The sequence below is a fragment of the Convolutriloba macropyga genome, chromosome 11 (assembly GCF_964194025.1).
Source record: "Convolutriloba macropyga chromosome 11, txConMacr16.3, whole genome shotgun sequence".
NCBI lineage: Eukaryota > Metazoa > Xenacoelomorpha > Acoela > Convolutidae > Convolutriloba > Convolutriloba macropyga.
The window spans coordinates 6,385,831-6,409,719 of record NC_134478.1 but is presented as its reverse complement, the minus strand read 5'-3'; the positions used below and the strand labels follow the sequence as shown (position 1 = coordinate 6,409,719).

The 23,889-nt window shown below is 38.3% G+C and overlaps 1 protein-coding gene across 3 annotated transcripts; it reads right to left on the bottom strand.

Moving 5' to 3' along the window:
* Positions 1-204: 204 nt before the first annotated feature.
* On the bottom strand, positions 205-23,082 carry LOC142349368 (glycine cleavage system H protein-like). Of its 3 annotated transcripts, none has more exons than XM_075400857.1 (4): positions 22,447-23,082; positions 20,946-21,405; positions 13,477-13,672; positions 205-379 (listed from the first exon to the last, which is right to left on the bottom strand). In XM_075400857.1, exons 2-4 carry the CDS (start codon positions 21,000-21,002, stop codon positions 270-272), a joined length of 363 nt encoding a protein of 120 aa, XP_075256972.1. In that variant the 5' UTR covers positions 21,003-21,405; positions 22,447-23,082; the 3' UTR covers positions 205-269. The 3 variants fall into 3 exon arrangements, with proteins under 3 accessions (XP_075256972.1, XP_075256970.1, XP_075256971.1); XM_075400855.1 differs by lacking the exons at positions 20,946-21,405; positions 22,447-23,082 and adding exons at positions 14,550-14,635; positions 21,888-22,161; XM_075400856.1 differs by lacking the exon at positions 22,447-23,082 and adding an exon at positions 21,888-21,958.
* Positions 23,083-23,889: the final 807 nt, after the last annotated feature.

Below are 23,889 nucleotides of genomic sequence, written 5' to 3'. Positions count from 1 at the left end.
AAACCAATAAACAGAAAAAATGATATGCCTTAAAATTTTAACTCAATTTTTCAAAAATAGAAGAAATTTGCCTTTTTTCCATTTTTGTCATAAAATGTATACCTTCTCTACAAGGTAAAAATATCTCAAGCATAGATATTGCATCTCCAGCTGCCCGCATCTGGATGATCTAATGGTCTTGTTTTCTTAAAAAAAATAAACGAGTCATTGATGGAAATAATGTATTAAATGAGATTCAATAATTCAAATAATAGCTCAAACGTATAACTTCAATTTATGATATGTAGTTTCTCTCGAATGAGTTGGTTGTGTTCTTCAGTTGTCATTAAAGAGGGCAGCTCTCCATCAAGGTCAAATGTTTGCATTCTTACCAGCCATCCTAAAATATTCACATCAAATGTTAAGATTTAAGTACATTGATTTAATTTAATTTCTAAAAATGGATAAATTTTGTGTCCGTAAAGTTGGTAGTTATGCGACCTAAACGACCTATAAAGGGGAAAATTGTTTCAGAAATCTTTGAATACCTCAACTGCGGCTAAAAATACGGCTGTTACGTCAACTGTTCAAAAATACTAAGACCGGCTGTCCAATAATAGGTTTACCAATCTGGGGTGAGGTCACGGAACTATGAAACATATATCTAGAAGAAAAACGGCCATGAGTCGCTCAGCAGACCAAATATAACCCGCGAATTTGATCATGAAAGCGCAAATTTGATAAATTTTTTGAAACTTGCAATTTGACAGAGCAAACGCAACCTAAATGCCCCACTATAACCTACGAAAGTTCAGTTCAAGACAATCTAAAGACAATGGAAAGGAGAAAACGACTAGCAGTTGATGAGTGGACAAGCGTATATTAAATTTTCAACCAAAATTCTTTTAAAAAACTTTACTACCAGAATGAAGCCACCATAAGCTAGTAACTTCAGTTGTCACCAAACGTTAACCAATCCACTAAATTGTAGTAGTTTTAAATATTTCAGAACTGCATGCATTATATACACTTGCAAAGTTTTGAATCTATTTCTGCGTGTTACCGAGTAAACTAAATGAACAATGCGCTATTTAAATAAAGCAGCGAGAAAACTAAGCGAGAAATCTATTCAATCTATCCAGCGAGAAAGTTTATTACGTCATATCTCTTAACCATGTAAGCCTTACAAAAAGATTAAATGCACACAAAATACGTTCTATTTGGCATAGAAAGCTCGGAAAAAGTTCGTTAAACATAATTTTCGTTGAGCCTACTAATATACTGAATCGCTTGCGCTCTTTTTAGGCTTAATATTTTTATGTTTCGAAAACGTATCGGTGACCAATCTGAGTCGAAAATCGACTCAGACAAAATACCTGCTAAAAAAGATCGAGCTAGATTTGCCGGGCCATTGAGAGGGGCCGTTTGCCTTAATACGTTGTTGAATGCAGTATCGATCTCGAACAATTTAAAGCTAACGATTGTGTGTTTTCGCACCTTTACTTTGGTGCCGCGACCCGGGACCGAACCAGGGACCTTTAGATCCACAAAAGAATTTTCAGCCCCAAAACTTTGTGCCCATAACCCACGCACCTCCTGCTCCTCCAGACCCAAATGTCTGGCGTTTTCCGGCAGCAGTCCCACCAAATGCATTACCACTTGTACGTACATCTACAAATTTATACACCGCACAACCGGCCCCGTTAATCAACCCTCATATATCTACATCGCACCGCTCCCCTCATGCACAAGCAGCAGCAGGCGCTCAAAATTACGTAACATCAGACTTCATGCAAGCGAATCCATTTAGTTCTTCCACAGGTACCGCCCCCACCTTTGTCACTCCGATCATTCCGCCAACGTATGGAGCTACCGTTCCAAACCCGTTGTGTTGGGGAGGCCCGCCGCATCCCACACCTTCGGCTCCTTCTTTGGACTCTGCGGATTTGATAAAGCAGTTGGCGGACGCAATTACTTGTAAGAAGAACGATCCACTGCCCGAGTGGAAGTTGTCACAATACAATGGTGATCCCCTGCAGTGGCACGAATGGTTCGGACAATTTAAAAGCGCCATAGACGCACAGTCCTTGACTGATGATGTCAAGTTAACATACTTAAAAACTCTTGTAACTGGAAAAGCTAAAACTGCCATCGCTGAGTTCGCATACTGTGGTGTAATGTATAAGGACGCACTTAAGACACTCGAACGTAAATTTGGCCAACCACAGGCAGTAGTCAGTGCACACTTAGAAAAACTCAGCTCTTTTCCACCACTAAAGATGCACAATAGTGATAACATCATAAACTATTCTGCAACAATTTCAAGTCTTGTTGGGGTCTTTAAATCACTTTCATATGACGCAGACCTTAAGAGCGCCTCACTTCTCAATACGGCTGTGCAAAAATTGCCGCCCAATCTGAAAGAGTCTTGGTCACTCTTCACAGTGAAGAAACATTGGGTTAAGCCAACACTCCTTGACTTCAACGATTGGTTGAAGGAGAAGGCCGAGGCACATGATTTAATGAAACAAACTTCGTCGAAAGCAAAAACTGAGGATAACACCAACTCAGTAGTAAAGACCAAAGTTGCCTCAAGAACTTTTGCTGCTAATACACAAACTAAGGGCACTCAGAGACCAGCCTCAACATCGGCAACGCCTGCAACCCCTCGCTGCATTGTGTGTAAAGGTATCCACCGCATCTGGGAGTGTAGGGTATTTAAAGAAAAGTCTCCCACTCAGCGAGCAAAGGTAGTGGCTGAAGCAAAACTGTGTTTCTCATGTTTGAGAGAAAAGCACATGTTCAGGCAATGCCCAAATCCCAGGAAATGCAGGAAGGACGGTTGCAACAGCTCCCATAACACACTTCTCCATGGAGCTGAGAGGGTTTATCCATCAAAATCCCCTTCAAACGGCAACAACAGTAACTCTAATGCTGGCGCAAATCAAAGTAAACTTCCTAGTGTCCAATCATCGAGTAAGACCACAACTTTGTCATCTGTGAGTAATGTGAAAGGCCTCCTCCAGGTGACTGAATTACAGTTAAAGAGCCCTTCCGGTAAAGACACCACGGCTTTAGTTTTGTGCGATACCGCTTGCAGTAACTCTTGGGTGTCCAATGATCTTGCAAATAGACTTGGTTTGCACGGTACAGCATTGAAACTGACAGTCAAGGGTATAAATACCGAGGAGGTTGTAGACACTAAGGTAGTTGAACTAATTGTAACACCACGCGACAACCAAGCATTTGAACCATTTAAAGTAAGCCCTTACGTCAAGGAAAATTTGAATGTAGGCGCCGATGTCATTAACATTAAAGCACTTCAGGAGACATACCCGCACCTGGCAGTTCTAGACCCAGTTACATATTGCTACGGAAACATCGAGATGATACTTGGACAGGATGTGTATCATGCCATCCGCCCGTTAGAGTACTTCGCTGCCGATGAGAAGTCCTCGCCCTTCGCTGTTCGCTTGCCCATAGGTTGGGTTCTAAGCGGCCCTCTACCGTCGTCTTCAGGTTTAGTATCGACTTGTTTCAAAGCCAATATGGAGCAGGATTTTGAACTCGCTAGTCAGGTAAAATCTTGGTACGACATGGAGTCGTACGGCGCACTTAAGCAAGTAGACCCACGATCCGCCTCGGATGCACGTGCGCATGAAATTCTTGAAAACACCACCGTGCATAATGGAAAAAGGTACGATGTCGGAATGCTCTGGGCTGAAGATAACATCAAATTGCCCAACAATTATTTCTCAGCGCTTGTTCAATTAAAATCTTTGGAAAAGCGGCTTACGAAAGACCAGACTTTAAGGGAAAAGTACTCGAATTCCATCAAAGAGGACTTAGACAAAGGCTACGTAGTAAGGGTCAAAGATGCTCATAAGGTGGAAAGTCGCTCGGAACGAGAGTGGTACCTACGACACCATCCCGTTGTTAACCCGAACAAGCCGGGCAAGGTTCGTAGGGTACTAAACGGAGCAGCAAAATTCCATGGCGCATCTCTCAATAAGTCATTACTCACCGGACCTGACCTACTGCAAAACCTAATCTATGTACTCCTACGGTTCAGACAACATCCATTTGCCGTATCCGACGACATCGAGGGAATGTTCCTCCAAGTTGGAGTGTTACCATGTGATCAGCCATCATTGCGCTTTTTGTGGCGGGAGGACCCCACATCAAATGTTGCGGTACACCAGTATACGCGCCACATCTTTGGGGCAAAAGATTCGCCCACCTGCGCCAACTACGCACTTCAGCGCACGGCACGCGATAATGCTAAGGAGTACCCAGAAGCTGCGAAAGCCGTCCTTGAGAACTTCTACATGGACGATTACTTGGACTCTGTGGAATCCCCCGAGAGGGCCCTCATTAGGTCGAAGGAATTGGTACATCTTCTCCATCTAGGTGGGTTCAAGCTTACTAAATTTGTAAGCAATGTACCAGATCTGGCTGACCGAATTGATGGGTCTGCTCAATCCACTGAACCTAAGGTCATCGTTTCATCCAAGGAGGAATCAATTCACGTGCTTGGGCTTAAGTGGGATCACATCAACGATACCCTGGTTGTGAGCAGGGGTACTAACAGCACCATCACGAAAAGTTTAACACAGCGCTTGGTCTTAAGTCTTGTGTCAAAGGTCTACGACCCAATTGGTCTTGTCGCACCGTTTACTGTTGGTGCTCGGTTAGTCTTGAAAGACATTTGGCGTGTCAATGGACAAAGTTGGGATGACGAGTTACCTAAAGACACAGTTGACAGATTCCTTGCCTGGTGTGTTGAACTGCCGCGGTTGACTGAGATCACTATACCGAGAAGTTACTTTTCAGGACCATTCCAACATCTTGAACTCCACATGTTTGGTGATAGCTCGCAAGACGTATTCAGTGCAGTAGGATTTCTTAGGGCTCAAGTAACTTGCTCCTCCGGGGAGATTATAACAGAGCTGGCGTTTGTCTTGGGCAAGGCCCGTGTTGCACCTATGAAGGTAATGACAGTTCCTAAGTTGGAATTACAAGCCGCTCTCCTCGCTGCCCGTTTAAAAAGGGAAATCTGTCGAGCATTAACGGTTACTGTGGATAAAGTCTTTATGTGGACAGATAGTACCATCGTCTTGCAGTGGATAAACTCAACAAACAAACACCCCATCTTCATTGCAAATCGTGTTAGTGAAATCCTGGAGAACACCAGCGTTGACCAATGGAACCACGTCGCCACTTGTGATAATCCGGCCGATGCTGGAACGCGTGGCATGTCCGCTGAAGTTTTGCAATCAAGTAGCTGGGTGAGGGGTCCTGACTTCTTGAGAACTAAGCAATTCCCTTTTGTGCCAAATACTGACGTCGTCGATAACATCAAACTCGGCGTTGTAACCAAGGAACAAGGTGATGACTCCATCTCATCTTTAGCCGCATCCGTAACCAAGCCCCCTAAGGAACAAAGTATGAATCTAATCCCGTTTGATAAGTTCAGTTCTTATCAAAAACTACTTCGTGTCACAGCATATGTGCTCCGTCTTTTACCATCTCATGAAAGTTACCGTACCGTAGACGGCAGCATAGCCGACCCTAATGAGCTTGACGAAGCCGAGCGTCATCTCCAGTACTTGGTTCAAGGAGAGTCCTTTAATACTGAAAGAAAGGATCTTCTTGACAACAAATCCGTTAAGAAGAGCAGCCGCATTGCTCAGTTTACTCCGTATATTGGGCCTCATGGTCTCATCCGTTCCTGTGGTCGACTCCGACGGCTAGTGGAAATTGACTTTGACACTAAGCATCCTATCGTGCTGGATGCGCGTCATACTTTTGTTAAACTGTTTCTGCGGCATACTCATTTGAAGAACCATCATCAGGGCATCGATTACTTAAGGTCGAAGGTACAAGAACGTTATGCCGTCCTAAAACTACGTTCCACACTGCGTTCCATCAAATCAAACTGCGTCTTGTGTAGAAAGTTCCGCGCAGCAACCATTCAACCTATCATGGCAGACCTCCCAAAGGAGAGACTCGCATACCAATCTCCCTTTACCAACACCGGGGTTGATTACTTCGGCCCATTCTACGTCACAGTTCGTCGGACTACCGAGAAGAGGTGGGGATTTCTCTTCACTTGTCTCACTACTCGTGCTGTCCATGTTGAAGTTGTCCCGTCCATGGACACTAGTTCTTGTGTAATGGGAGTGGAGCGGTTCGTCTCCCGTCGGGGTACTCCTGCTATGATTTGGTCGGATAATGGTACGAACTTCATTGGAGCGGAGAAAGAGCTACGTGAATGTGTGGAAAAATGGAATACGCTTAACATCGCTGCCGAACTTGCACATAAGGGCATTAAGTGGAGGTTCAATCCACCCAGTGCGCCACACCAAGGTGGCATCTGGGAGAGGTTAGTTCGGAGTTTTAAAAGAGTACTGTACACTATCCTCGGTACGCGTCGCCTCACAGATGAGGTGTTGAACACTACTTTTTGTCTGGTCGAATACGCACTAAACTCACGTCCCTTAACGCCCGTAAGCGCCGACCCGTCTGACCTAGGCGCAATAACACCCAATCATTTTCTACTCGGTAACCAAGCAACCAGAATTCCGTCTATCGTTGGCGTCGACGAGTTCGATCATCGTAAGCGATACGCCCGTGCACAGTCATACGCCAATGCAATTTGGGCACGTTGGCTCAAGGAGTATGTACCTGCGTTGAACCGTAGATCTAAGTGGCAGACGCCTGCCGAGCAGCACCTCAAGGTCGGTGATTTAGTTTGGATCGTTGAAGAAAGCAACCCTAGGGGTTACTATCCAACCGCTCGGATTGAGGAACTTCAGTACGGCTCCGACAGCGTCGCCCGCTCCGCCGCCTTACGCACGTCATCCGGATCGCTCGTCCGCCCACTCGTTAAGCTTGTGCCAATCCTCCCAACATTTTCTTCCGGGCCGGAGGATGTTACCGAGTAAACTAAATGAACAATGCGCTATTTAAATAAAGCAGCGAGAAAACTAAGCGAGAAATCTATTCAATCTATCCAGCGAGAAAGTTTATTACGTCATATCTCTTAACCATGTAAGCCTTACAAAAAGATTAAATGCACACAAAATACGTTCTATTTGGCATAGAAAGCTCGGAAAAAGTTCGTTAAACATAATTTTCGTTGAGCCTACTAATATACTGAATCGCTTGCGCTCTTTTTAGGCTTAATATTTTTATGTTTCGAAAACGTATCGGTGACCAATCTGAGTCGAAAATCGACTCAGACAAAATACCTGCTAAAAAAGATCGAGCTAGATTTGCCGGGCCATTGAGAGGGGCCGTTTGCCTTAATACGTTGTTGAATGCAGTATCGATCTCGAACAATTTAAAGCTAACGATTGTGTGTTTTCGCACCTTTACTGCGCTTTTTGACATAAATCACCACAGTTCCGCAGTTTGCAACATAATAAAAGTTTTTTAATAGAGAACTTTTAGGATCTCATGCATATAAGATGTATGAGATATTGAAACAATTTTTCCTACTTTGGGACCAAAATTTACTGTACACAAGGTTCAGTGGCAATCAATATGTTATCAAAAACAACTTAATTTGGGTGGGGGTTATCGTTCGAATGTGCTAATAAAAAATGTTGTTTGTTATTTTGATTTAGATTAAATATATTAGTTTCCTTTGATTGCGAGTGTTTTGTATGATTGTAAATTGTGTTGTGTGGCTCGTGTCGAAAATCACTTCCGTTCGTTTTCGATAAAAGAAGTCATGTCAGTGACATCCTCGGCCCCAATTGTAAGATCACGAACTGTTGCTGTACTGTATGACATCAGTGTGAAATCAGCAGGATAAGAAGACAAGATGAGATAATCCATCGCAAATATAATAATCGGAAAAGGAAGTTTGGGAGAAACTAAAGGTATGCGCGACTGAAAAGGGGACAAACGAAATCGAGCAAAAGAATATCCCAAAAATAGTTTGACGCGCAAAAGGGACTGCAGATATTGTAACAATGCTTGACTATTGATCGCATTAGACTATTGATCACTTAGACATTTGATGTAAAACTTTGCAATAATGCAACTTGTTGCATCAACTTTTGGAGACGACTTGACTTACAATTCTATACCTTTTCCCATTGAAAACTAAAGTATACATCTGCTCGTGAGAACGAGAACAAAAAATAACTCATTTGTTTATTAAGACTTTGCATAGCTTGATGACTGGTCTTACTTTCTCGCCATGTGGAGTTCTCAGTTTCACGGAGCGTACTACACCATCTGAACCTGGTTAAATTTCTAAAACTTTTGCAAGAGGCCAGAGACCTCGTGGCGTGAAGTCTTCAAGTAGCCAAACTAGATCATTTACCTTGAGGTTTTCAGAAGTTTTGTTCCACTTCGACCTTGTCTGTTGATTAGGGATGTATTCGCGAAGAAATCTATTCCAAAAATGGGAGGCTAGTTCTTGAGAAGATTTCTATGACCTGGACACGGTGACCTTTTGCGTTTCGAAAAGACCAGGAGGGTAATTAACGGACGCTCTTCCGAGTAAAAAGTGGTTAGGCGTGAGAGGCAGAGGATCGTTAATTTCACTCGGGACATTAGTTAGAGGTCTAGAATTCATATTGGATTCATTCTCACATACCAGTGTCCACAAAATATCCTCTCAAAGGGTTCTTGAACCAATTACTTTGTACAGAGATAACTTGAATATCTGCACTAGGCGTTCCCAACTTCCACCGAAGTGTGGAGCCGCAGGAGGGTTAAACACCCACTCAATTTTGACCTGCATCAGATGCAAATGACTTGCAAAATCATGGGAATTTCTATGGCTTGCAATACTGGATTGCAAAGAGTTATTTGATCCAACAAAAGATTTTCCACAATCGGAAAAGTACTTTTTTGGTTTTCCTCTAGGGCTTATAAAGCGACGGATGCAATTGATTGTTGAATCTGTTGTCAAGTCGAAAACAACTTCTAGATGGACAGCGCGTACTACTAAGCACGTGAAGAGGAGTATCTAGGGCTGTTTCTTCCATGTTCTTTAACTAGAAAGGGTCCTACGAAGTCTAAGCCTGTGGTTTGAAAAACTTGATGATTTTCTCTTGGTAATCTGAACTCTGGGAGGTCAACCATTTGGGGGGCAGCTACTTCTTGGATCATACGTCTGCATGGAATGCATTGTCAAACTGTTTGTTTGACTACCGCCCTGCACCTAAGAATCCAATAGAGCTCCATTATTAAACTTCTAGTTTGTTCTGTGCCACAATGCATGTTTGTTTGGTGAAAATGTTTTACCATTAGTCTAACACTCTGATTAATTCCATCTAGGATCAACGGGAAGCGCGCAGTTTCTAGTCTCAATGCTTTAGACAACCGTCCTCGAGCACGCAAGTGCTGGTTATGATCGACGAATGGTGATAATGATACAATTCTACTGGTAGATGATACTGCAATACCTTTTCTTAAGTTCGAAATTTCCGATTTAAAATCTTGATGCTGGGCACTTTTTATCAAGTAATTGTACGCTTTTGTACAGTGTGCTAGTGAGAAAATGGATTCTTTTTTTCTGCATCTATCTGCAAACAAGAAGCAAAGTGCTGCAACTCTAAGTAAACGATTCCAGTTGATGAAACAAGATAAGTCAATTTGGCATTTCAGTTCTTTTATTGGATCTGCCATTATAATTACATTCATCTGGTGAACGTTGTAGCCTCGGGTACCATCGTCAGCGGGATTTCTGGTAGACGAAATGTAGAACCAATCTTGGGCAGAAGAAACGTCTAAAATTTTGGCTAGTCTGAAGATCCGATGACGAATCCCTAGGAGTCCGTAGCCAATGCAAAACGGTCGTGCTATCAGACCAAAAAACTTGTTTATGGATTTCAATATCCATCTCATCTCTGACATATTGAGCTAGTTGAGCACCATATACCGCAGCCTGTTGCTCCAAATTAGGAATCGTCATCCGTTTTATTGGCGCAACTCTTGCTTTACCGATCACAAATGCGACTGAGACCGATTCGTCAATGTAATCAATTCTTAGATAACTGACTGCTGATAATGCTAACTCGGATGCATCTGTGAACGTGTGTAGTTCAATCAATGAAATCGGTATCACGTTTAACAATTTGCGAGGAAGATGTACATCCTGAAAAGACGAAAGTTCTTTTTTCAGATTCTCGAAATCAGAATTCTCATCGAGCTGTAATGGCTTGTCCCATTTTGGTTCCATGCTGCTTGGAGAATTTTGCGGAATCTTATTGTAAAGGGGGCGATAATTCCTAAGGGATCAAAGATGGAAGCAACAAAACGAAGTAGTTTACGCTGACTCGTTTTTTCATGAAGTTTGATCTTATGGAAAAATTTTCGCTCTATAACAAAAGTATCTGCTCCTGGAGACCAGGGCAAACCAAGAACCTTTTGACTTTGTGGTGCGGATGTTTCTGGATTGAGTAGGATATCCGGATACAGCTGGTTAAGAACCTGATGACTGTTTGAGTTCCACTTTGTCAGATTGAAGCCACCAGTAGCAAGAACCTTGCGAGTGTCATGGACAATGTTTGTAGCTTCATTTGAACTTGATACGGCAACAAACAAATCATCCATGTAAACGTTCCGCTCCATAACCTTTTGAACACTTGGATATGTTTTTGCATTGTCCTGAGCAGATCTTCTGAGCGCGTAAGATGCTATGCAGGGTGAATCTGTTGCCCCAAAAATATTACTTGTGTATTCGTAAGTCTCTATGTGTCCACTGTTGTTCCAGAGGAAGCGTAAGTAGGGTCGGCCTTTAGGATCAACTTTCACTTGCATGAACATTTGTTCTATGTCTGCGCACAGGGCAATTCGATTCTCACGAAACCTCATAATGACACCGGTTAAGTTGCTGAGCAAATCTGGTCCTTTCAGTAAATCAGAGTTGAGGGACTGACCCTGGAAAATGCTGGAGGCATTTGCAACTCTACGAACCTTACCAGGTTTATTTTCATTGGTCACTGGGTGATGAGGCAAAAAGGAGACATTATCTGTTAGAGATTCGGAATCATGCACTCTAACAACGTATCCTTTTTCCAAGTCTGCGTCCAGAGTAGCCTGGTACTTTTCCTTTAGTATTGGATTTTTTCCCAATCATTTTTCAATCACATGTTAAACTCCGACTGCAGTGAATATATCTAACGCAGTCTCTTGAGAAAAAAATGCGTAGGAGAAAAGTGTTTTCTATTTACCTCCTTTTTATACGTAATTTTAATCTGAGGACGTTAATGAGGGAAAAAGTTTTGTAAAGTTTTTCACAGAAGTCCATGGCTTTGAAAACTTCCAAAAAAATTTTTTTTCTTTTGTTTTTCACGGTTTGTCTTATTTCTTTTCGTCTCCTAGAGGTCTTACACTCTTCAATTAGAACCGCGTATAAACTGAGCAAAAGGAAGGAAGTAATCTTTTTTATCCAAAAATTGATATGAAAAAAAGTTACAAACTTTACAGCTTCCTCTAACTTAATGTAATTTCTCAATAAAGTTTTTTATTCTCTGCTTTTGAACATGAGTCTGCAGGTGTTCTTCATTAAGCATATCTACCTAACTTTTGATCTTTTTGGCGAAATTCAATCTAGATTTTGGTTCCGTCTTAAAGGTGAAGCTGTAGTTCATAAGCTCATATGTATTGGATTAGACAGATAAATACTAAACATCAATCTGTTTATAAACGATAGCTTTTGAAAACAAATTAATATTTTTCTTTTCAAATAAACACGAAATTGAACAAAAGTCTTAGATTAACTTAACCCTTTTGGCAAAAGGTATATCGAAAGAGTAGTTTAACTGTTGCTTGTTAGTAAAATCGATTCTGGACATATCAATACTGAACATCAACCTGGTTAATCACGATAACTTTTGAAAACAGATTTAAAGAAACTCATTAAAAAGTTGTTTTGGAGAGTCTGACTCCTCTGAAACTGCATTTGATTTATCAGCTGCTCTTCAGTGATCAGAAAGAATTCTCAAGGTAAAAATTTTGACCAGAGTCGTTCAAAAATCATTCAGCCATGATTGAGAATTGAGATCAATTGGAGAGTTTCTAGATGTTTTTTTCTATTTAAGACCACCTCATTCAGACAATAAACATCAATGACCAGAATTGAAACTATTTTTCAAATTTCAACACACTGCCTGCTTTTACCACAGTACGCTACATTTCTCATAGTAGTTCATGTCTTTGAACAATTTGAGCAAAATAAAGGAGTAATCTTTTTGACACTTTTTTCTAATAGTTGAAATTTACAGTTTCCTCTAAATTAATGTCCTTTCTCTGCTAAGTTTTTTGTGCATAAACCTTCTCATATGGAATTTCCTTTTATTACAACCTCCACAACAGAAGATGTACAAGTGCCTTAAATTTTATCTTTCTGTTAATCTTTTTATCAGAAAAAAGCGGCATTAAAATTTGTGTCTGAACAATATTAATTTTCTAAACATTTTTTTCTCAACTCTTAAGGGAATAATATGTCCTTTGTTCACATTTTCAGAAATTTTTTCTACTCTTTTGAACATTGCTGTGCAGGTGTTCTTCAATAATCAGATCTAGCAATTTCTTTGCTCCTTTTGGCGATATTCAACCTAGATTTTGGCTCCGTCTTAAAGGTGAAGTTATAGGTTAGAGGCCTTATTTCTTAAATTTTTATAAACCATTTTAGGCTCATATTGACTGGATTGGACAGATCAATACTGAAAAAAAGTATGTATGCAAGCGAACATTGTTTTTAATTGAACGAATGTCTTACACTAATTTAGCCAATTTTTCTTTAAATGTATTTCAAAAGAGTAATTTTAGGGATGCTTGCCAAACAAAAAGTTGTTTTGGAAGTTTTGACACCCCTGAAAGTGAAATTGACTAATCAGGTGATCTTCGATGATCAGAAAGGATCATCAAGGTATAAATAATCATCAGACCCGTTCAGACAACATTCAGCCATTATTGAGAATCGAGATCAATTCGAAAAATTACTCGTTTTTTTTCTATTTGAGACAAACTCATTCAGTCAATAAACAGCAATGACCAAATTGAAGCTATTTTTCAGAGCATTTCTTTCTTTTATCTCGTTTTTAGGCAGAACTTTCCAGGTGATATCCATAAAGTTAGAAATTTGAGAAAACTCTATAATAGCGTGCTCAATTCGCCATATAATGCATCTACTTCGATATAACTATCTAAAAGTTCGACAAAATCGTACATAATTTTTCGTATCATTTTTTCCATTCCTCGCACGTACCGTTAATTGCTTTGGGCGAAATAACCTTTTTTATGACAAATACTCAAATCAGATTAATGTATGTATTTTTGCATAGACTTTAACTCAATGGTGACCCGATTATAGGCAGAATTTTACTGGAAACTCGTCCGTGAAGATAAAATGACCTTTGACAAACCAAAAACGAGTCACTGTGCATCATTTGCTTATTTAAACACAGGGTAATTTTTAAAAAAGGGTAAATAAAACACGTCGGTCAGGGTAATTTTCATATCACCAACCATAGCTCCACGGGAATCTGTTGAGGAGTGAAGGATCCAAAAAGAGATCTGTGTTGATCTTGGAGATTTCACCACTGAGAGGAGAGTGGAAATCATAACTGAAATTGTCGCCCTCAACAGAGAGAAGATACTCCCCCTGGTACACTATTTGCCCAACTTCAGGTAAAGTTACACCAAAGATGTCTCCAATCAGATTCTGTAACATTCAAAGCGATGAAGTGCTTCATCAAAAAGCCTGATTTGGGCGCTAATAAAATCCGCCACTCACCCCCCCCCCCCTCCCCCGACATATTCGGTTGAATACGGACAAAAATAACAGTTATGTATTTGTCAAGTATGTCATGTGGGGAAACCAGTTTTTTTCTGGGAAAGGGGACACATTCCCGGGTCGAGGTGTCACCGCTAAAAATCGCTAAAAGATGTAAGATTTGCGGTGAATTTGAATAAAAGTGTAAGATTTGCGTTCAATGCGATGAATGCGGTGAAAAAATACTTTTAAGCGGTGAAAATTTTTTTTCACTGCTTAAGCGGTGAAAGAAAATTTTTCACCGCTACCAGCAGAATGCGGTGAAAAATTTTTTTCACCGCTAAAATTGCAATTCTTACAAATATTCACCACGCTAATTTCAACGCTTATCTTATATTCACAGGAAATATCCTTGAAGTAAGTAACATATTGCGCAGTGGATTACGTAGTTGGTGACACGCAGGAAGTAGAGGTTCGAACTCTTGTACGGCAGCTTCATTTTTGCAAGAATTCCGGTGAATGCGGTGAAAAAAAATTTTTCACAGCTAATAACCGCAAAAATTCACCGCATTCAACGCTAAAAGATGAGGGCGCTTTGCGATGAAAAAAGTTTTTTTTCACCGCTATTCACCGCTAATCTTACATTATTTTTTGGCCAAACCTCGACCCGGGTTTTTTGACCCAATAAAGAAGCATACAAACAGGAGGCAAAACATAGTTAAAGTCATCTCGAATACTAAAAGATGTTTGTCATGCGCGGGGGGACATATGAGTCATAGAAAAAGATTTGTTTGATTACAACTTGTATCTGAAAAATTGTACATACCGCTCCTCTCTCAGTTATTGAGATGACAACTGTTTTGTTTTGATCTCTAAGTTTCACCCACAAATGCTCCTCGGTATAATACCGATCTAAACATAGGGGTTCTCAATTCAATGTGCTTTTTGGAGGAAACATGTAAATTGAAAGCATAAACGTTCCAGGTTGAGGTGCCAGACGGAAGCTGGATATGTCCAGACAGCCCCAGACGGAAAGTGCCTATGTCCAGACTATCGTGCATTCAAAACTTTGAGTTCGTTCTTCGTGCGATCGAAGTGGAATATGTCCAGACCACCCAGACCAAAAGCGTATATGTCCAGACTTTTGTGTGTTTTTGTCCAGACTATCGTGCGCTCCAAATCAAATTCGTGCGTTCCAGCACAAAAGTTTGGGTGCGTCCATGTCCAGGACATCCTGTGTTCAGGTCCAGACTTTCGTGCGTTCACCATACCAAGAAAAAATTACATTCTGTGGTGCAGTGCTATTCCTTGAAGATGAAGGAGGCAAATGTTTCCAGACCGTGTATTTTTGAACCCCTCGTGCGTTAATTTTGGTCTGGCACCTCAACCTGGGTTAGTTTAAATGCCTACTTTAATAACATTGAATTGCGGATCATTTCCGATTGTGCCCCCACCCAGCTTAGAGGGCGTATATTTCTCGCATCACCCAGACGCACGTGCTTTTGTTCTTTTACATAATGATTTACTATATTATGTCACGTGCTCTGTAACCGAGGGTGCATAATGTACTTGGGGAGCACAAACGGAAAAGATCCCAAATTACAAATCACCATGCGTTATTTATTACTAATTAAATATAATGATCACACACACTGAGGCTGTTCGTATGTGCTTTTAAATACAGAAGTATGATTTGAAATAACCAATATCTCCATTGTCAGGTATTTTTCAAACAAAACTGATCGAATGCAATTGTACTTGAAACATGTTTAAAAGTATGGTTAGAGTTCTCCTTCGTGAGGGCAACTTATTCCACTTCTCAACATTTTTTAGTATCACAGACTTGTTGCTTGTATGAAGATTTTTTTCTGACAAAACTTACAAAAGTTTTTAGATATTCCCCAAAACTAAGCTCTTTGTAGTTTCTCTTTGTTTTTTAAATGAAGAGTCCATGGAGGTCGAAGTGTTCCTAGTCGAGATTTTTGTTTTCCTTGGTTATTTCGCAAACAATTTTTCAGAGTAAAGAGGTGGGCCGGTGCGTTCAAAACTTATACATTGCAGGAATTTTTTCGAAGAACGTAAACGCATATTGTGTTAAAGCAGTTTCAAACTGCCTTCCTCGGACGCAAATTTTTATTTAAATGATTAGCAATAAGTTTTTGATAGGTGGTCATTTAAATCTCTTAAGCCTTTCAAGAGTCTACTTGTATTGAAATCCTTTAACAGCAACAAAAATGTGACTCTTGCTTACAAACAACTTAAACGTTAAACGTACGTAGGATTGTTATATTATTTACAATGAATTAATTTACGAAGTGGTAATCTCCAAAAATGTGTTACCTCAATGAAATTTCAATTAAGATTCAGCGTTCTTTAACAGTAAAGTTGTCGATTGCAGTACAAGATGTATAGCGCTGGAAAAATTCAACATGATCCTCACTGTAAAATTTGAAGCTGAGATAATCATTGTTCAATGAAAAACACACCATGCATAGTTTCTCTCAGATTACCGCAATCAATTTCGATACTTCATAATCCAATAATGAAAACGCACGCTTGGAAAGTATCTATGATCACGAATAAACTCTGTTTTTAATGTTCATGTAATCAGCACTAATTTTGCCAGATTTAATGGGCTGCTTTTGGAGCAAAAAAAAACACACATTTTCACAAGAATGAATTAATTTTTTTATTGGTGCAAACATGTGGGAAGAAGTGTAGATGTTAAAACCATTGCAGAAGACACATTTAGAAAGGAAATCATTAAGTTTCAGATGAGAAAAACCAAAAACACGTTCAAGTCTTTGTTTCTTTTGTTAGTTGTTTTCTACAAAATGAAACAACGGAAAACTCCTGACGGCCATTTGGAAAACTTGAGGCTTCTTTTTCGATTCGGAAGTGATTGCAAAATTTCTTGTTGTAACCAATATCAACAAGGCGGCTCGGTAATGTGCGATGGCACATAAGGTTCCGACCACGCCCATCCACAATTTTGGCATAATTGTCTACCAAATGAGCAACAGATAGAAAAACCCAAAAATTATTTTTTGCTAATCCCAAAAAAGCCCTAGTCTTCTTCAAAAAATTCTGTATGAACGATAAGATAGCCTCCAAAGCAAATAACTCAGTGGAGTAAAAATTGATGCATTAGATTGCTGTAATATGTCAATATTGAGAAAGCGAGTCAAGACGAACAGCAAAATCAAACAACAACAACAACAAACATTAATTACATCAAAAAATTTATAAAAACTAAATTTAATAACAAAGTCAACATGCCGTCAGATAAACCTAAAACTAAACAAAAATAAGTTAAAAATCACCAGAAAACATATGCGACCAGTCCATAAAAAGGTTTTGTAACAATTATACAAAAAAGAACAAAAACAGTAAAGTAAAAAAATTAACTTATTTTTTTGAATCAGTTAACTTCAAAGTAATAAATACCATTAGGAATCAATTAATTTTACCACAAATTTACGATTACCACTGCTTCTATAGACGGGCATTAGGACTTGTCCTTATTCATTTTTTAAAGCGGCTAAAAAGAACAACAAAGAACAAACAAAATTTCAATTGAAACTTGCCAGAAAACGCTGTCAAAACCATCAAGCCAAATTTTGGCACTCAAAATATATTTGATTGCGCCTCCTTCAAACAGCTATAATTTATTACGTGGCCATTCATTAGTAAGACTAGGTAACAAGTAGACAAAAAAGCGAAGTGATAAAGTAAATTTTTTCGAAACAAAATTACATTCAATGTCATGAAAGGCATTAATTACAAAAACAGCTATTTAAATAGGGTCGTTTATTCATGAAAAAGACGCCCTCGAGACCTGTATTTATCCAGAATATTTCTTGCATCTGCAAAAAGAACGTCAAATATGAAAAAAATCAAAATAATTTACTTTTTTTTTGTGAAAAACCGGTGTCGAAGCCAGTAGGATCATAACAAATTCTTTAAAAAAAGATTTTGGGACACCAATCCCTTTTATTCCCTTGGCACCCATAATGTCATATTTGTCCTGTAATTAACTAACGAGATTAGGTAACAAAAAGAAACATAAAAAGAACAAAATTGAGAAGTTAAAAAGTTTTTTTAAATTTTTGGAAAACGATTGTTTTCAAAGTCATGAAAGCCATCAGCTATCTACTAATATCAGAATATCGGTTCTTCTATTCTTCCATGAAAAGCCAACGAAAGCTATCACTATACAGGAAATTTCATACGACCGAAACGACAAAGTATAAATGACAGTTAGAGACAAAATTAAAAAATTCAATTGATTTCTTCGAGAAAGAGGCGTCGAGGCCGTTAAAACAATGATGTATATCTTTCAGGATTTTAATATGTTCAATTGTGCCTTATTCTGAATGCTAATAAGGTGACATGAGAACTGTCAATAATGTGATATTGTGACAAAATTAGAAAACGTGAAAAACTGGCAAATATCAAAGCAAACAAAAATCTGAAATCTTGTAGTATCAAAGCCAGAAAACAATAACTTCAGGCTTAAAACTGCAACCGAGAAAAAATGTTAAATTAGTAGAAAGAAGAAGCAGCCTTTCTTTGCTGACAATAAGCTGGAAGTTCAACAAATTAAGAAAAAATTAGAGGAAAAGTTAATTCAGCCATTATTTATTGAAAAGTCAATTACTTTTAAATAAAGAAACGACCATAAACTTTCATTTAAAAAACTAAGTGCATTAACTTGGAGCTGCTTAGCAAGCGAATTGATCGGACCTATCACTCCTGAGCTTTGATTTGATATGTTCTGTTCTTTATTATTAAAAAAGTCTTTTCTTTTTAAAAAAAAATACCGACTGATTACAAACCGACTTCTTTTGCATTGTAACAGTCAAAGAGTGGCCCAAAACTAGCTCTGCTAATACTTATTGTCCGTTAAGAAAAACTGATTTTTCGAATGTTGTAGATATAGATAATTTGGTAGTTGAGAACTCAAAATATATTCTGCATTTTTGATAATCAACTAGTAAAGTTAGCAAAAAACGGCAAAGTTTTAACTACAGTGCACTCTCAGCGGATTCTGAAGTAGAAATAGCCCCCCTCTGAGTCTACAAAGATTGTATGAGTGTTGTTTGGGTGTGTACTGTCGGCAAATTTAATCAAAGTGGACTAAAGTAGCTTATTTCGTGCTGTTTTTGATGAAAAAGGCTAAATTTTGAAATGTTTATCCAGATTTTTTGACCAAAAAAATTAAATCAAAACAATCAACAATGCTTGTCGTCTTCAAAGATAAAATCAACGACACTATTCTTAAAAATTTTTAACAAATTTTAGCAAAATTGACGAAAATTTAGGCAAAAATTCCGGAAAATGTGAATAAAAACAACGTGAATTCACTCTTCTTTTCTCAGAAGTTTAAAACTCGATAACTCCCTGTAGAAAACGAAAATTAAAAAAATCTTTTTAATTCCATATTCTACGCTGGACGAGCTTTCTAATGATACTAGTCTCAACTCTCTACGATGAATATATCGAGCGGCGAAAATTCACGGAACAAAAAAAACCCATTTGAGTATATAGTTCCTCCCCCCTCAAGAGGGTCGGAACAAAAATCGCATATCCTGTCCAATTAATTGCTAGCGTATCGGCGAACAGCTGAATAAATTCAGGATTAATCACTGTAGTCTCATTTGTGTCATCGATGCTTCAAGTTTTTCAATTTACAAATTTTTTGTTAAGTCAGTATACCAGGAGGCATGCCGAAATAAAAGAAGAGACAAATAAAACACATTTTTAATTAAAAAAAATAATTAATACGCGAGATGGAAGTTTGAACAATATACTATGCTTAAACTACACCAAATACGGTCTTGTTTTCAACAATTTGATATTATTTACATTGATTCGTCTATTATGGAATCTGGTATCACAATTCCAGAAACAATCCAATGACTCGTGGAAGAGATGTAATCGTCGCCCGGACAGCGAAATAAAAACTTGACGGTGTTGAGGAACTTTTATTATGTCATCGATGTAAATAACAAAAAAGTTGAAGACCTGATACACTTCCTTGCAGAACGCTACTGCTCACGGAAAATACATCTAATAAAGTTCACTAGGTGTTAACTCTCTGCGTTCAAGAATCCAAGAACGATTTTATCAAAGATATAATATCATCGTCAAATTCGAAGTGGAACAATTCAAAAAAATAGCATAGCTATAAAGGGAAACAAAAGCTTTCGCAACATCGAGATAATTAGCAATTTGATCCACGTTTTTGTCAAAATTTTCGTACAACTTTTTTTAGAAAATAGTGTGTAGGGGGTCTAGGAAATAAACCCCCACGGAAAAAAACCCACTTAACTTTAGATAGGAAATAAACCCCCACGGAAAAAAAACCCACTTAACTTTAGATAGGAAATAAACCCCCACGGAAAAAAAACCCACTTAACTTTAGATAGGAAATAAACCCCCACGGAAAAAAAACCCACTTAACTTTAGATAGGAAATAAACCCCCACGGAAAAAAAACCACTTAACTTTAGATAGGAAATAAACCCCCACGGAAAAAAAACCCACTTAACTTTAGATAGGAAATAAACCCCCACGGAAAAAAAACCCACTTAACTTTAGATAGGAAATAAACCCCCACGGAAAAAAAAACCCACTTAACTTTAGATAGGAAATAAACCCCCACGGAAAATAACCCCCACGGAAATAAACCCCCATTTTAAAATTGAATTTTGGTTCAGATAGTTTGTTTGTTTGTGATAGTTTCATATCAAATCCCACGGGCCGCTGAGGCACGGCCATGGGCCGCGAGGCATGGCCAAAGGCGCTAAATGCGCAGTTCTTCAATAGTAAAGTGGGGGTTTATTTCCGTGGGGGTTTATTTCCGTGGGGGTTTATTTCCTATCTAAAATGAAGTGGGGTTTTTTTTCAGTGGGGGTTTCTTTCCGCAACCGGTGCGTAGGATGACAGCTGATAGCTCGGATCGGAAAGCTGAACGGACTTAGTCTGTTCTTTCAATTTGAATAGATATAATTGAAAAGAATGTTCTCGAATATTAGCGAAACATGCTACACGCTGTATAATTGAAATAGGCCAATATTTTTTTTTCGAAATTCAAGCGCAATTCATCTTTATGTATAGATGTGAACACATTTCTACAAATGTGACCACATCTGCAATTTTTGAACATAAGAAGACATCGGAGAAGTGAAAATGGTTGGAATATCACAAGCTATACGTACGAGTGTTGGTGAAACTACATTACATGCAGTAGTTGAGCTCTTGAGAATCGTTGACATTTAAGTAGACGTTGTCTTCAACTGGGAAACTGAGCAGACAGCCGGATCAAGATTCCATTCAAAATATCCATTTTTGAGTATCCATTTTTGGTGTTGATATCCATTTTTGAGTATGGTGGATACAGAATTTTCATCGTTACAGTATAAAAAAATTAAATGGGAAGCTCTGCACAATTTAGAGCTCTAAGAAGTCTCCACACATTAGAGGTCTTACAGTTTATCACAAGTCACGTTGCTTTCGTATTGGAATAATCAGCCGCCCTCTTTTCTTAATAAGTTTGTATAACTGTTGTCACATAACTCGACGGTTAAATTTCCTCGTCATCTAGTTTCCTTTTGAAGTCTCAGTTTTCGGTTACACCCGAGGACGAGGAGACGACATCCAAGAACCAGACGACAGTCGCTTCAAATCGAAAAGAAACAAAATTGTTTGAAAACAATTAAAAAAATAAAAAAAGATCAGCGAAAGGAGTTGTCTGTTTCCTGTTGTTTTCTTGTGATAGATTGGTTTTACGATGTGATGTACTTATTAATTTTTTATTGCGCATGATAGGAAATGAATTCCGCGGATTTTTAGGCGCTTTTTTGTTTAGGGTAGATTATGAAGCAAAAAAATCTGCAAAATTCATTATTAATCTTGCAAGAAAATCTTGCAAAATATTGTTAAACTTGTTAATAATGTTTTTGAGAAAATTTATTCAGTTAAATTGTACTTTTTGCAATGAAATTTGACGGGCATTTGCGCACATCTGCAATTTCACCCGTTTTTTCCTAATCCTTTCTTTAGCTGTGATGCAAATCTGTGGCTTAACCAGATGGTCTGGCAAAAATACCTCGTTGTAACTAAAATGGCCTTAACAGCAATGTTAAAATCTGGGAACTTACCAACTGATAAACAACCAATCACAATTGTCGACAGATGAATGACGAGAGGAAGAACTGAATTCATCAATTTTGATGTGCTTATTGCAGTATAAAAATGAGAGCTTCAGTATTATAATTGGTTCTAATAGTTCACTGAACTAATCTGTATCAAACGATAGTAAATAAGTTTGCTGAATAACTTATTATTGACTCAAAAGTAAAAACTAATGTGCATCACCATTCACTCGATAAATGAGATTATAAAAAATGAACAAGTTTTACTGATATCATTTACTGTATTTAATCGCGTTTTCTTTTTTTTCTCATTTATAACAATGAGTACACGTTGATTCAAAATAGTTCAACGACGCAGCTCCAAAAATGTATTTTTTTATGACAATTCGCTAAGAATCATGATAAATTTTACAATAAGATTTAGCACCAGATAGCATTAGGGAGCGACGCTTACTTTGCCATAAGGTCCTGAACCGATGGGGGCTCGGCAATAAGCATTTTAACATTATACGCCAACACCTCTCATTCACTGATCTCCCTACTCCAGCAATAATCGTTTTCAAACGCAAGAAAATTTTGGGATCGGTAAGTTCGACAAAAACAATGAAAGACTTTATGTTTCCTTCGTTATCATCGGTAGGTAGGGTTTTCAAAGCAAGAAATCGAGGGTATCTTTGGTGTTAAAATTAGGAGATAGTTGGTACGTTTGAAGCCTTAGGTTTGTTATGTTCGGTTTTTACCGTAAAATAATCGTCGGTATGTTTTTTCTTAGATTCGGTAATTTCAGTCTCTAACGTCAGAAATCGTCGGCATGTTTGGTTCCCGATTTGTTATGTTCGATTTTTGATATAAACAGGGAGGCTCGGTAATGTGCGTTCCTATAAAGTTCCGACTCCTCTCATCTGTATTTTTGGCATCGTTGTCTACCAAATGAGGAACAGATAGAAAACCCCCCAAAATTCAAGTATTTTTCAAACACAAAAGTGTATAAACAAAATGATCGGCTTCAATGCAGATAACTCAGTGGAGTAAAAATGCCGCTTTAGATTGACGCGATCAACAATTATTAAGAAAGCGAGTCAACAGGAATAACAAAATCAAACAACAATAACAACAAACATGAATTACATCGAATACTTTTTGCCCATTAAAAAATTATCAGCATTGTCATAAAAGCGTCAGATAAAACTGAAACTGAACAAAACAACTTTTAATTCATTATAAAAGATATGGGGCCACAGCATAATAAAGCTCGGTAACAATTAGACGAAAAAGAACAAAAAACAGCAAAGTTAAAAAATTGGCTTAAACTTTTAAAAACAATTAGTTTGAAAACCATTAGATAGCTATTGAAAACATCCGTCATGTTTTTGATCAGAAACGCCTCCATGCGACGGCATTAAGACCTGTCTGCTTTCAATTTTTTAAGATTGACGAGAACTGCCATTATTAAGAAAGAGAGTCAAGACGAACAGCAAAATCAAATAACAACAACAAAAATTAATTACATCAAATACTTTAAGTCCATTTTAAAAAACAAAACTTAGAAACAAAGTCAAGTTAGCGTCTGATAAAATCTTGAGAAACAAAACACAGAAACAACGTCAAGTTAGCGTCTGATAAATCTGAAATTAAACAAAATAAAGTGTATTTCACTAGAAAAGATATGGGACCAGTCTATAATAAGGCTCGGTAACAATTAGACAAAAAAGACAAAACCAGTAAACTTAAAAAATTCGCTTAAATTTTTTTAAAAAACAATTCTTTTCAAAGTTATGAGAACCCTTAGAAATCAAATGAAAACAACACACATGTTTACGTGTATAAATATTATTAAAGGAAGGCAATAAGACTTGTCGTTACTCAACTTTTCATGCGGATACAAAAAGAACAGCAAACAGAGAAAACAAACAAAAATCCAATCAATAGTTGCCAGAAAATGCTTTTGAAGCCGTAGAGGCGTATTTTGTGCTCCAAAAACATTCAATTGAGCCTTCTCCGAATATCA